Here is a 14777-nt window from a genome sequence, read left to right as displayed (position 1 = left end):
AGCCCACTTTAGTCGTACTCTATTATTATTCTTAGTCGACTATTAGTCGTAATTGGCTATTGGGTGTGCTAAAACCGCGTAGTTTTCTATACATATATACATCACGGATCGCATCAATGAAAATGGTCGATTATATTCGATTATAATCGGTTTTCGGAATAATCGAAAGTCGACTTTTAATACATTCTCAAATAATCGACTAACCGAAAATCGAGTTTTAAGTTTTCACGAAAACCGTATAATCGAAAAACCCATTATTGCATTCCACTGCGTATCCCTAGACCAATCTTTGTTTTAATTTGATATTCATATATTGTCATCCAAATCTGAAAAGTGTACAAAGTTTTAGTCCCATTGTTCAACTGCAACTCTGTCAACATTGAGTTACCAGATTTGAAATACAATTTTAATAAAAGAACGTAAAAAGGTATTGTCATCCAAATCTGAAAAGTGTGCAAAATTTTAGTCTGATTGGTCAACTGCAACTTTGTCAAAATTGGGTTACCAGATTTGAAATGCAATTTAAATAAAACACCGTTAAACACTGTAAAATGGACCAATCTTTGTTTTAATTTCATATACATGTACTGTCATCCAAATCTGAAAAGTGTGCAATATTTTAGTCCAACTATTTAAATAAAACACCGTAAAAACACTGTAAAAATGGTAAAAATGTACCAATATTGGTTTTGATTTCATATTCATGTATTGTCATCCAAATCTGAAAAGTGTACAAAATTTTATTCTGATTGGTCAACTGCAACTTTGTCAAAATTGAGTTACCAGATTTGAAATGATATTTAAATAAAACACCGTTAAACACTGTAAAATGGACCAATCTAGGGATACGTAAAATCGATTTCGGTTAATCGATTATTAGCCACAAAATTTCTGAAAGTCGTAGTCGACTATTGACTGTGCGAAAACCGGATAATCGGTTATTCTATTATTCGGGGTACACTAGAGCTGGCAAACCATCGATATTCCCAACATTAGATATTTTCGATATTATGTTTTAAAATATCGATTGCTATCGATATTATCGTTAAGTTGTCATCGCCATTAATTTGGAGATGAAAATGGAGGAAATGTCAATGATTTTCTTGAAATTCTGCAAAATTAGTTCACAGAAATGTGAAGGAGAATAAACTGCTTTTATTTTATAAAAAATGTAAAAAAAATACATTTTATTTTACCGAAAAATGCGTACGTGTGACTACGGACATACTTTCTTACACACACATAACCGAAAAGCAGCGAAATTTCTATTTATTTCAATGGATTTCAGGTTAAGGGTTTTTATTCCGATAATATCGATAGGCAAAACTATCTATCGATTTTGAATTTTTAAATAATAATCTATATTATCGATAGTGCCATCGATTTTTTGCCAGCTCTAGGGTACACACGATCAGTTTTGACTGTCGATTTTTCGGAATTATCGATTAATGTCAAACAGTCCAGCAACCACAAAATATTTTGTGGTTGTCTGATGACTGACAAAAATGTACGGCCACGCTGGCAAGCAACCTATTATTTGAGCCAGACTGACAGTCAAAACTGATAGTGTGTAGCCCACTTTAGTCGTACTCTATTATTATTCGTAGTCGACTATTAGTCGTAGTTGGCTATTGGGTGTGCTAAAACCGCGTAGTTTTGTATACATACATATATACATCACGGATCGCATCAATGGAAATGGTCGATTATATTCGATTTTAATCGGTTTTCGGAATAATCGAAAGTCGACTTTTAATACATTCTCAAATAATCGACAAACCGAAAATCGAGTTTTAAGTTTTCACGAAAACCGTATAATCGAAAAACCGGTTATTGCATTCCACTGCGTATCCCTAGCCTAAAACCTTAAAGTGGGTAAAAGTCGCGCAATGTGCATACGATTTTGATGCGCATTCGGTTTCATTAGCGCACATCAAAAATACTTCAATATACACCCATTTTAAATCGATTCTTCAAGAACCGCGGATGTGCCTCCACATTCTATTTTGTGTAAAAGACCCATATTTTACAGAGACACGCGATTTCGCAAATATTATAATCGCGAATAACGGATTCCATATATTTATTGTTTGTATTGTTTTATTGTTTAAAAATGTAACCGTGAACATAGTTTACCAGATAAACCAGTCTGGTTCACGATGGGTAAATAAAAAGCATTTTAAAGTTCCTTAATTTTCCTAATTCTTCTCATAAAGCATTTCGCAATGAGAATCACTTTTTTGATCGTGCGTATTCTTTTATTGGTTTAAATGAAAAACATATTTGTTTTATTACTTTTATTAAATTTATATAATTTTTATTAATTATTGCTTACATTTTTATGTATTTACTTTTGTGAAACGTTCGTTTTCATTTTTTTAGTTTGTTTGTCTTTACTTTAAAGCATACACATGTGCGAAACCATCCGAAATGGAACTGATACATGTTTGTTTTTTTTTTTTTCTCGTAAATCTAAACGTACTATACATAAATTTCATTACTGCTTGAATTATTTCAAAAGATAATTGATTTTATGGCCTCAATAACTACGAACACCTTTACTATTTATTGGTCTTAGGACGATACCATTTCTTTCTACGAGCGAATTCTTCTGGGTGTATTGATCTAAAATGTGTATAATGTCCAGAACGATTTTTAAATGTTTTGGGACAAAATTCACATTTTTTAATTCGAGGAACATTACTTATTCTTGAATGAGAAACGGCCATGTGTTCCTTCAATGATTCTTTATTATCAAAAGCACTATTGCAGTACCGACAGAGTTCGGTGTGAAAATTGCCATGTTGCACCAGAGTTGCCTCATCACTACAACAAAATTCACATAGAGAACATTTAAATTTGTACTCCTCGTTATTTGTTTTTTCATTCAAGAATTTTGCACTGGGATGAATTTTCATCATGTGATCTTTTAAACTTAATTCTGACCCCATACAATTGCCACACAGTAGACACCGAAATGTAGCGGCCTTCATGTGCATAATTGCATGCTCTTCGACCCGATAACGATGCATTATTTTTTTGCCACAACACAAGATATAGAATTCACGATCGGGATGCTGGTCCTGGCAATGCATCTTTAGTAAGGTATATGTTGGAAACGTTTCTGAACAATATTCACAATTGAGGCAAGGCTTCCATTTGGCTATGTAGTTATCCATTTCCTCTGTAATTTTTCGGATATTTTTTGTTAAGCCGGAATTATGAGCGGTAGCCGTATGAGTATTTAAGAGACTTTTTGATATAAAACTATTGCCACACAATGGACATGTGAACGTACTGGGATGGATGTGAAGAGTTGCATGTTTTATGATGAGAGAACGACTTCGTAATTTGCTGTCACAGCATTGTATATAGAATGTCTTATTGGGATGTTCGGGGAGAAAGTGTTTCCTTAATAAGGAATATGTAGGAAATGATTTTGAACAATATTCACACTTGATCTCCGGTTTCCATTTGGCAAGGAATTCATCTATTTCGCGTGCCCGTTTTCGTACAGGAACTTTGCTGTCGCCGGGATGGAAGTTCATCATATGAGTGCGTAAATTGCCATATTTCTTAAAACCAGTACCACACAACTTACACGAAAGTTCCTTGGGATTTATGTGAAAAGTTGCATGTTCTTCTATGCTAAAACGATATTGTAATTTACGTTCACAACACATTATATAGAATTCTTCTGTAGGATGGTTAGCGCGAAAATGTGCCTTGAGTAAAGTTAGAGTGGGAAATGATTTTGGACAAGATTTACACTTGAGGATTGGTCTCCAATTGGCTATGAACTCATCGCTTTCCTTTAAGTCTTTTTGATTGCTGGTTCTGTTTTGGCCTTTCGCGGATCGACCAGGTAGTTCTGATGTATTACCTCCGTCATTGTCGCCTAACGAGCCATCATGTAGATCATTTTCATCGCACGATCCGTTTGACGATTGTGGTGGTCTTCCTATTTCTAATTGTTCATCATCGGAGTTATTTGAGTTTTCACTTTCATCACTTAATTCATCAACAGAAAACTCCTCGTCTTGAAATTCTTCGTCGATATGCATGACGTTCTTGATGTGAAATTGTACATTTTCATCATACTCTGCATATGTGGTGGAACCCAATGGGTCTATGGCATCCCGTTTTTCATCCAATTTAATATTCGATTGCTCAGTATTTTGGTTTTCCAACATATCAGCATCCAATGTGATAGTCTCAGGGTCAGGTTTAATCCTTAACTCTGCATTGGATATTTCCATGTCAGACATGGACTCAGTATTACAAATTGAATTCCCGGCATCCTCTTCTTGGCCCCGCACAACAATAGCACTTTCTGCTGCCTTGTGAAGATTTGCATGTAACAGCAATACAGTCTGTTGAAAATTATTAAATCTGGATATATGATGCCAACATTGCATACACAAAAGAGACAATTGATTTGCGGTTGTTTCCTTTTCAATTTCCAGAAACTAAAAACAAAAATCGGCAATTTTTAATCGAAGTTTATCTGGGTTACATGAGGGATGAAATTACCATTGGATCGAAGAATTTTATAGTTATGTTGTATATTTCATTTGTAGCACCACTGGCATCAGTAAGTCGTATAGAATTCGTACATGATGTTCGACATAAGCGGCATACCTTTGAGCCAGACATTCTTCAGAGTCTGAAACATAAAATAATATTTTATAAATTGTACTACTGTACTTCTACTACTTTTAGTTAATGACTGAAATCGAAATAGCGGGGGATAATATCAAACTACAATATTCAGTCACTATAATTTATACAGTATAAAGCTCTGTATGAGCAACCTTGAATGATTATTCCTGACGTATGATGTTCCTGACATAATTTTGAAATGGCATTTAGTATTTAGAGTATATATGGTAACATGGGGCGCCTTCGCCACGTTTTTTTCAAAATGTTCTCATATCGACATCATTAAAGTTTTTCCAAATATTATTTGTGGTAAGAATTTTAGCATATCTTGACTATAAGTTTTGACATATAAATGATTATAATTTTGTTCTTAAAATATTATTTTTGAGCATTTACAAAATGTCTAAAAAGTGGCGAAGCCTCCCCACCCATGGGTAGCTTCGCCATCGACATAGGACATATATCAACGGACTCTAAAACTGGCATTTACCATACTTCCTCCCCAGATATCAACATTATGCATAAAAAGAACATGTTTTCTATTTAATAGTCAAAAATTATTCTAAAATTTACAAAAAGAAACATATTCTAGCCGTTAATTGAAGTAGGTACCTTGAATTTAGGCAAAAAAATGAAATTTTTGGCAAACTAGATAGGTTTAGCATAATATTTGATTTCAAATTCACATTATAGCGTGGTATATCAATAGCATAAACAATTTAAGTTAAACCTGACATATTTCTCACATTAACCCCAACACCCCTACATGGCGTAGCCGCCCCACCCCCTACATAGTTCATAATATGAATATATTGACATTTATAATTACTTTTATCATGCAAATTATTTGGATTTATATTCTTCAGTAGTTGTCTATTAACGGTATAAAATATAATTTTGATATCACAAAAGGTATACAAGATATCACAAAATATACCCACCCCAAAAACATGAAACCGCGTGCATCAGCAATCATATATTTGATAGAAATGCCAATTTTTGGGAGATAAAAGATCTTCTTTAAACTCACAATTTTCCCTTTAACGGCGTTTCTGTAGCAGTTATAGTTATCAAGAAAATCGGTGCTGGCGAAGGCGCCCCAGTGGCGAAGCCGCCCTATGTTACCGTACATAGTTTCCCTATGTAGGAAACTTGGGTAGACATTTCTAGTCTTTGAAATTATTTTCCAACAAATCGCTCATTTACTCAATGAGTGGCATAATTCAAAAAATGCGTTTTCTGAGTTAGCAATTTCTTCTTCTCTATATTGTGTCAAATTTTCATGCTGATATCTCTAAAATTCAAACAGTTACAGCTCATTTACTACGAGTTTTACATAATTCAACATAAGTTTTTTGAGTTTATGAAGCACTAAACCACTTCAAATCATTCATAATTTTGCACAGAAATTCAGCAGTGATGTCTGGCTAGCTGTTTACGAAATATGGTCCAAGTTGTTATTTTAGTTTTTGTGTAATAATCTTTTTAGGTTGGGAAGTAAAATTTCAATCGCCAACTTCAAACGCGTGTTTCTCGAAACTGTATTTTTGAGATGTATCACTCTTTGAGTAAATGAGCGAAATGACTCTGAAAAATAATTAACGGTTGTGACACCCACTCTATAATTCATATGGGAAAACGATAAGAAAAACCACACATTTTTACCCATGTAAAATACATACATACAGTTAGTTAACTAAATTATTGCAAACGATGAATTTTTAAAAATTTAGATTTTTAATTAGGAATTCCTGCAAGAAGTTTTTTCAATAATGTTGGGTTTTTTGTACATACAGTGCTGCTCAAAATATTTGCCACTGGAATGACTAGTTCATATTTTATATAGTTCTGAGGTAGTTTGTGAATTTGAAATGTAAATATTTTTGCAGATTTATTGTTTATTGGGTCAATTTTTAAAGATTTAAAAATTAATTTGCAAAAATTGCACTTATTTTACAAAAATATACAAAACAAATATAAAAAAACAAACATTTGCAACTGAAAAATTATATTCAAAATCTGAAGGAATTATTTTTGTATTGATAGTATATTGTGATTTAAACATTTTATTTATTGTCTGGAGACAATGTTTAGGAATCCAGTTAACTAAATAAATGAATATATCCTTCGGAATCCTGTGCTCTAAGGATAATTTTTAACTACCAACGCTTTATTCGATATTTAATAGTCTAGAATCCAGATTAGAGTCCCAGAACCTCCCATATGAATTTAGATTACTTAAGCTGAACGGGTCCGATGAGAAATTAAACATATGTATTTGCAAAAAATGTTAGTTTTACGTGATTATATATTCGTTTAGAGGCAGTATTATGCCAAAGCACCCTGTTATACGACACTTCTTGTGTGTACATGGTGCGATTTCGACATATTATCTGTCCGGTTAGTTTTTGGAGCTGATAAATATCTTGACCTCATGCATCCAGTACCATACTGTCCATGAAAATACCTCCAGGGCAATATAAAACACCTTCTACATTCTGGGTAAATTTTTTATATAAGGGACAAATACTATTATCTTCAGACCTGGTGACCAAGTACATTTTTTTCAAGTCATATAGCTTAAATATTGATTTAAATCGACAAGAAGTAATCGGTTTCACTACTTCAAAAACAGTTTTTCCAGGAAATTACTATTTTCCGAAAATTTGCCTATTTTGGCATACCGATCCTTGATATGTATCGGATGGGTTTATATAGATTTATCGATGATGACTTCTGAGAGATATGCTTAATAATTCGTATGATTATTTGATCATCTATTTTCCGAAAATTTGCCTATTTTGGCATACCGATCCTTGATATGTATCGGATGGGTTTATATAGATTTATCGATGATGACTTCTGAGAGATATGCTTAATAATTCGTATGATTATTTGATCATCCCCTGCAGGATATGTTGTTGTCACCTCCTTCCCATCTTAAGGCGATTTTAGTTTTTTTAGTCGGTATCAAGCTCTGTTTTAGATATTGTGCTGTTCCTATGTTTATTTTTTACTTCGTTGGATCCACAATTTTCAAAAATTACTATTTTAACAAATCTTTGATATAAATTTCTGGTCATAATTTAAGTTTTTTCTTAAATAATTAGACATGTCTTATTTTCGGCATACTACATAATAATCATACCAAATAAAAATAAAAAGTAATAGGACTTGAGAATAATATTATAAAAATAGAAAATTCACATTCAATTTGTAACAAAATTCAGCTATTTTCTTATTTTATTTTACTAACCGGATTTAACAAACCCACTGGGTTTCAAATGACAATTTCTTGTTGTAATTTTTAATGAAAATCTATTTTTAAATAATTCATCGTTTGTAATCAGTAGACATCGGATTTTTGCATGTTTTTTATTTCTCATCCGATTGGACTCAAATTTTGGATCTAGGCGTTTTAAAGGTCAATTTTTCGATATTTGGGGTCATATCAAAAACATGCAAAAAATATGCAAAATATATGCAAAAAATATGCAAAAAATATGCCAAAAAATATGCAAAATATGCAAAAAATATGCAAAATATGCAAAAAATATGCAAAAAATATGCAAAATATGCAAAAAATATGCAAAATATGCAAAAAAAATATGCTGAATATGCAAAAAATATGCAAAATATGCAAACAGATTTTGGCCGAAAATCGTCAAAAAAAAGTCGTAAAATTGTCATTTAAAGTTGGAAAAACCATCAAAAAATACATAACAGTGTTCTATACCAAGACTGTTGACAGTTTAACGTCGATTTTTTCAGCAGATTATTATGTTATTGAGACCATTTACGACAGTGTGGTGTAGGGTATAAAAATATGGTATCGTAATACAATTTTTTTATTATTAAACTATGTAAAAATAGAATATTTGATAAAATATCAAACGTTCTATGTAAAATTCAATATTTTCTTTGTCATAATTTGTAGCATTGGGCTGGTTATTGTTCAAAGGGAACAAATCGATGTCGGATTTTTTATGGCGGCACCCGCATAAAGTTTTTAGTTTGATCAGATTTTAAGACTGTAAAAGTTTGAGCACAATTGGAATATGTTAACACGTGCCACTGGGGCTTCGAAGTTATGAAAATCTCAATTTTTTGGCTATTTAGCGACTTCGGCAACCCATTTCTCTGGAATGGTTAACGCTTTTGGTCCATATTAAGAATTAAATTAAAGGCCATTTTTTTCTTAACATTTCTTGCTAAACAACAAACTACGTTAGTATTACTGAATTCGAGATAATAAACCCAATGTCCCGAAAAACGTGATTATGTACGCCTTTGTACGAAAATGGAGCCTATTAAAAAAACATTTTCCTTTTTATACATTTTTGGAATGAAAACAAATGTCTTTTACATTTTGTTCTAATTTAAATTTATTCAAGAGTCGGACATCATGTGGTTTTGGAGCTATCTGGGGGTACAGCTGACAACTTGAAGAACGCTCTGCTATGTAGTTCGCAACTTTCAAGTTGTTTACCATCTTTTGCGCCTCCTAGAAATTCGGAGTTAATGTTTAATCTTTTGAACAATAAGAATTATGCCAGACATTTTTCTAGGAATATCGGCAGTTGCTCTTTTGGAAGTTTGGATCGAATATTTCTGAAGAAATTGGAATCTTTGCTTTGTTAAGATTTTTGTCTCCCTTTGGCTCTTTACGGCGTTTTGCCAGGTCAGCAAGTTCAGGACTAAGATACCACAGATTATTAATCATGTTGTTATTTCCCATTTCTGAAATTTGTGTGTCAATGTTTTCATATTTCAATACATTTTCAATGAGGTCTAGGTCTTGTTTTGATGCTAAACGTATCGTAGAATCTGAAGAATCAACTGTCCCGAAAACAATCAAGCGTGGCTTCAAGAAAATCGTAACTATGAAATTGTCATTGGTGCTGGACCCCTGAAAGGTGTATAGGAACGTTACTAGTATCATTTTGGCTACAGTAGAAGCTACCGGAGAGGATCCCTACAAATATAAGATCTCTAGAAGGTTTATTCGTGAACAGCGGAGAATAAACCGTGAAAAATACACGCAACAGCTTCAAGGAACGAGGCTATTTGCGTGCACTGGCATCGAAAACTGTTACCAGATGTTCTCAAAACAGAGAAGAAAAAACGGGTAGCTGTTCTGGTATCACATGGAGGTAAAAAACAACTCCTAGGCGTTCCTGAAACTGACAGTAGCTCATGGGAGAAACAAGAACTAGCAGTGTACAAATGCCTAGAATAATGGGGTCTCACCAGCTCGAGCAGATATTAGGTCGAGAGCTTCTGTACCACTGTACAAACTTGTTAGAAAAATTGTTGAGAGGGATTTTTGACTGCAAGTTTGGAAGCACATCCGGACATCAACCAAACATATTCAAGCGATTTCTATAAGAATAGTCTGCGATTGACAAATCCAAGTTCGAAGTAGGCGAGAGTGTTTTCAAACTACTGCCCAGCTCAGTTTCCAAGAACAAGAGGCCGTAGAAGCACCTTGCGTTTAAATCGTTCGAAACTGGTTTAACGCCCCCAGAATGTTTTTTTCTATTTTATTTATTTATTTATTTGGTATCCCACACGACAACAACTGAGTGTTAAGAGTGAGAGTTTGGGTTATTGATTTTACAAAACGTATAATGAACAAGATAATGTTTATATAGATATAATATAGGATATATTGGGTAAATATTATCAATAGGTTAAAAAGAAATAGAGACAATAGATTGTGTTTAATACAAAAAATAGTGAAAACGATATTCAGAAATATTTTTAGGTCCAAAACAAGACCTAATCCGCATTGAAGATTTACTTAATACGAAAGGCATTCACAAACAAATATCAGATAAAGGAAATAACAAAATGATAAATCATATGTGGTAACTTAGTCCTGAACTTGATGGTGCAAAACACCGTAAAGATCCAAAAGACGACAAAAATCTTAACAAAGCAAAGATAGAAATTTCTCCAGAAATAATCGATCCAAACTTACTAAAATCAACTGCCGAAATTCCTAGAAAAAGGTTTACCAGGCATAATTACAAGTGAGACTTAATTGTTGTTCAAGAGATTAAACTTTAACTCCGAATTTCTTGAAAAAGATCCTGCAATTTGACCACAGAACATCAATTACCAGGAGGGGTAAAGGATGGTAAATAACTTGAAAATTGTGAGCGACATAGCAAGTCGAGTTCATCACCGAATTGTCATTATGTCAGACCCTTAATGCCCGTAATTATCTATGAGTTCACAGATACATATCTCCCGTGTAAGCAACATTTTATAATTTCAACACATAGGTAACGTTACCGAGTCAAAAACGGCCGTGTTACTTACACCAAGGATTTTACCTGGTTAATCGTTGCCAATGTGTTATAAGTTGTAAAACACTTCTAAGTGGCAATGATTTTGTGAAATCATGAATGAAAATCACCAATATTACCACATGATTTCAAAATTTACACGCCTCGGTAAATGGCATGTAGAAATTACCAAACGCGTAGGTAAAGATAACTAATAGGTAGCTACCTACCCGTTTACCCAGATGTTGAAATTACGGGCATAAGTAAATTATGAACAAAATGTAAGCGTCTGTCATTGAAGCCATAATTACAAAATTACATTTGAAAAACGAAATGTTTGATGGATTGCGATGCCATTCCACGGCCAATATGTCTGATGAGTCTCTACAAAGGGCGAAACATGTCACATAATGGTGGTTGTGGGGGTTCGAATCTTCGGTTTTCCTTTTTCACTTGCAAACATCATCGGTCATTAAGTTCGACTCCAACGAGAAATGAATTAAAATTAATATTAAAATAGATCTTCGCCCTAATAGGCAACATTTTCAAATAAAGTAAAATATATTCGTTTTCATTCGCAAAAATTTGATAATATAGGAAGAAAAATGTTTTTTTTTAATAGACTCCACTTTTGCCCTAGGGCCTTTTTCAAGACATTGGGTTTATTATCTCGTATTCAGTAACACTTACGTACTTTGTTGTTCAGCAAGAAATGTTAAGAACAGAATAGCTTTTAATTAAATGCGTAATACGGGCAAGTAGCTTTAACCGTTGCACATATATGGGCCGTCGAAGTCACCAAATAGCAAAAAAATAGATTTTCATAACTTCGAGGCCCCAGTACCACGTTTTATCATATTCGAATTGTGCTCAAACTTTGGCACTTTTAAAATCTAACAATAATAAAAGGTTTAGGCGGCTCCCCGGCTAAAAAATCCGAGATCGATTTGGTCCTTTGTGTTCAAACCAGCCCAATGCTACATATTAAATTGAGATGCTACAAAAAATAAAATATTGAAATTTACATAAAACGTTTGATATTTTATCAAATTTTATATTTGTACATAGTTTAATAATAAAAAAATGGTATTACGATACCATACTTTTATACCCTACACCACACTGTCGTAAATGGTCTCAATAACATAATAATCTGCTGAAAAAATCGACGTTATACGGTCAACAGTCGTAGTTTAGAACACTGTTATGTATTTTTTGATGGTTTTTCCAACTTTAAATGATAATTTTACGACTTTTATGACGATTTTCGGCCAAAATCTGTTTGCATATTTTGCATATTTTTTGCATATTCTGCATATTTTTTGCATATTTTGCATATTTTTTGCATATTTTGCATATTTTTTGCATATTTTGCATATTTTTTGCATATTTTGCATATTTTTTGCATATTTTGTGCATATGCAAAATATGCAAATATGCAAAATAAATACGAAATATGACCCTGCCATTGAATTTAGATTTCTTTGAAACGAATTTTGGTCCAATCACAATCTTCGTATCTTTAATATTAAAAAATATGCAAATATGCAAAATCCGATGTCTAGTAATCAGTTTGGTGTCTAACTGTATAAATTAAAACAATCACATTTTAATTATGATTTAGACTCGTCAACATGTCACTGATAAACTTTTTCCAACAAAAAATAATCTCATGGCAACCCTTCTAATCGTTTGCAAAACAAACAGATGCACACACACACACACACACTGATTTAAGATACTGGCACACATTCCGACAAACGCTTGTAATATGCACGAACAAATCGTAGCGCCTGTAGTTTGGTCAGCCCTCTTCTCTGTCAAAAATTATTCTCATTTGTTTCTATCCACCCTACTACTTTAGCGAAACATATACAGAAAAGAGAATCAAGCGAAATACATAAAGAATTTACGATAGATTGTGTGCCTCTTAAGAAATAAGAAATACTCTTCTCACTATTCAACAGAATACAAAATCTGAATAAAAACGTTTTAACTTGCCTGTAGAAAAAAATTCTTTACTTCACAAAATGCTTCTTCAGCGGTGCACACAAAACAGAATACACAAAGCGTACTAGTCACGTCTGCTGCTGTTTTCAAACTAACTGGCAATGAACTCAAACAAACGAAACGGTTCCTTTACCAAACACACTCAGGCACAATCGTTTCATGCCCGAAATAAACAAACCGCAACATTTCAAATGAAGAAGGGCTGAAATGTAGGTCTGTCTGGTTACCCTAAAAATTTTAACAATTAGTACAAATTGTTGTTGGAAGCAGTAGTGGAAATCTCTAACGCACTTTTTGGTTATCGACAAAAATCCTTAAAATTAAAATGCTTATAATTTCGGTAATTAATGATATTATTCGGTATGTTAGCGATCAATAAAAATTAGTCGCAAAGTTCTACCGATAGCAACAGTGATGTAAACTTTTATTGTAACATTCATTCATAATTTTGCGTTTTAGTTTTACTGATTTTTGTCGGTAACCAAAAAATGGGTTAGAGAATGCCACTACAAGGATGGAAAATTAAAAATTTCAAAAAGTACAAAAATGGTATTTTTTCATTGAAAAGGTACTTTTTAAACCCTCCACCATGGTATGGAGGGTATATTAACCCCCTGTTTTTGTAACTATTTTTTGTTCGTTCGTTTATATTCGTAATAATTCAGGCATCCATAGCTCAGCACCCAGATGACATACGGACCTAATTTTTCGTAGAACGGTTCCATATAGTTAAGAATTCCTCTTTTGAAAATTAGAGCTCTACATTTGCACTGAGGCGAGTAAATCCATCTACAAATTTTGACAGTTCGTGTGAGACGAATAAAAACTTTTACAAAAACAGGGGGTTAGTTTGTTTTTCGGTTGGTAACCCATTGAAATAATCATTTGCGACCCTATAAATACATTGTATATTCTTGATCAGCGTAAAATTCTAAGTCGATCTGTGCATGTCCGTCCGTCCGTCTGTGGTAATCACTCTAGCATCGACAAAAATAGAGATAGGACGCTGACATTTTGGGAAGATGCGTCGTTTGTTTGCAGGCAGGTCAAGTTCAACGATGGGCTATATCGGTCCACTTTTTGGTATAGCTCCCATATAACTGTACCTCCCGATTTCAGGTATTTTGCAATTTTTGTCACATTTTCAAACCGAATTAGCTATAATTTCAAACCGAATTAGCTAGGGTTCCTAGTGATCAACGAACTTATATTTCAGAAGATATGGGCATAGGTCCACGTTTTGGTATAGCCCCCATATGACGGTACCTCCCGATTTTCGGGATTTTAGCTACATTATTTGACAGAACTTCCTGCAGTTTTACATTCAAGTTTCCCAGTGGTCACAAAACATCTCCACCAAAATCGTCAACTTAGGTCCTTGTTTTAGTATAGCCCCCATATAACGGTACCTCTCGATTTTCGGTATTTGGAGGATTTTAAGTACATTTTTGACCGAACTACCTGTACTTTGACAGTGGAGTTTCCAAGTGATCACAAAACATATCCACCAAAAACTGTCAACATAGGTCCATGTTTTGGACCCCCATATAACGGTACCTCTCGATTTCTGTATTTTGATATAGCCACATATAAAGGTGCCGCACGATTGAACACATTTTTAGATGCATTTTAGGTATCCATGGTCTCAAAATATTTCCAACTAAAATTGTGGACAAGAATTAAAATAATATTCCATATTTAGTATCAGAATATTTTATGGTGGAGTGTATGAAAAGTTCGGCACGGCCGAACTTCACTTTTTACTTGTTATTATTTTTAAGGAAAAAAATGCAAAATTTGTATTTAGTAAAA

The 14777-nt window shown here is 33.4% G+C and overlaps 1 protein-coding gene across 4 annotated transcripts in view; it reads right to left on the bottom strand.

Moving 5' to 3' along the window:
* Positions 1–2282: 2282 nt before the first annotated feature.
* LOC141397132 (zinc finger protein 711-like) overlaps positions 2283–14777 on the bottom strand; it is a 36099-nt gene continuing 23604 nt past the window's right edge. For 2 of the 4 annotated variants that reach the window (XM_073973062.1, XM_073973063.1), the window contains exons 2-3: positions 4534–4666; positions 2283–4469 (exon numbers count right to left, since the gene is read on the bottom strand). In XM_073973062.1, the coding sequence (XP_073829163.1) occupies positions 2562–4469; positions 4534–4656 (2031 nt within the window). In that variant the 5' untranslated portion in view covers positions 4657–4666 and the 3' untranslated portion in view covers positions 2283–2561. Of the gene's footprint in view, positions 4470–4533; positions 4667–12956; positions 13117–14777 lie in introns of those variants that run through there. The other 2 variants (XM_073973061.1, XM_073973064.1) reach the window with 2 other exon arrangements.

Source organism: Musca autumnalis, unplaced genomic scaffold (assembly GCF_047663935.1).
Source record: "Musca autumnalis isolate F117 unplaced genomic scaffold, ASM4766393v1 scaffold_3, whole genome shotgun sequence".
NCBI classification, from domain to species: Eukaryota; Metazoa; Arthropoda; class Insecta; order Diptera; family Muscidae; genus Musca; species Musca autumnalis.
This window is presented reverse-complemented; position numbering and strand designations above follow the sequence as displayed.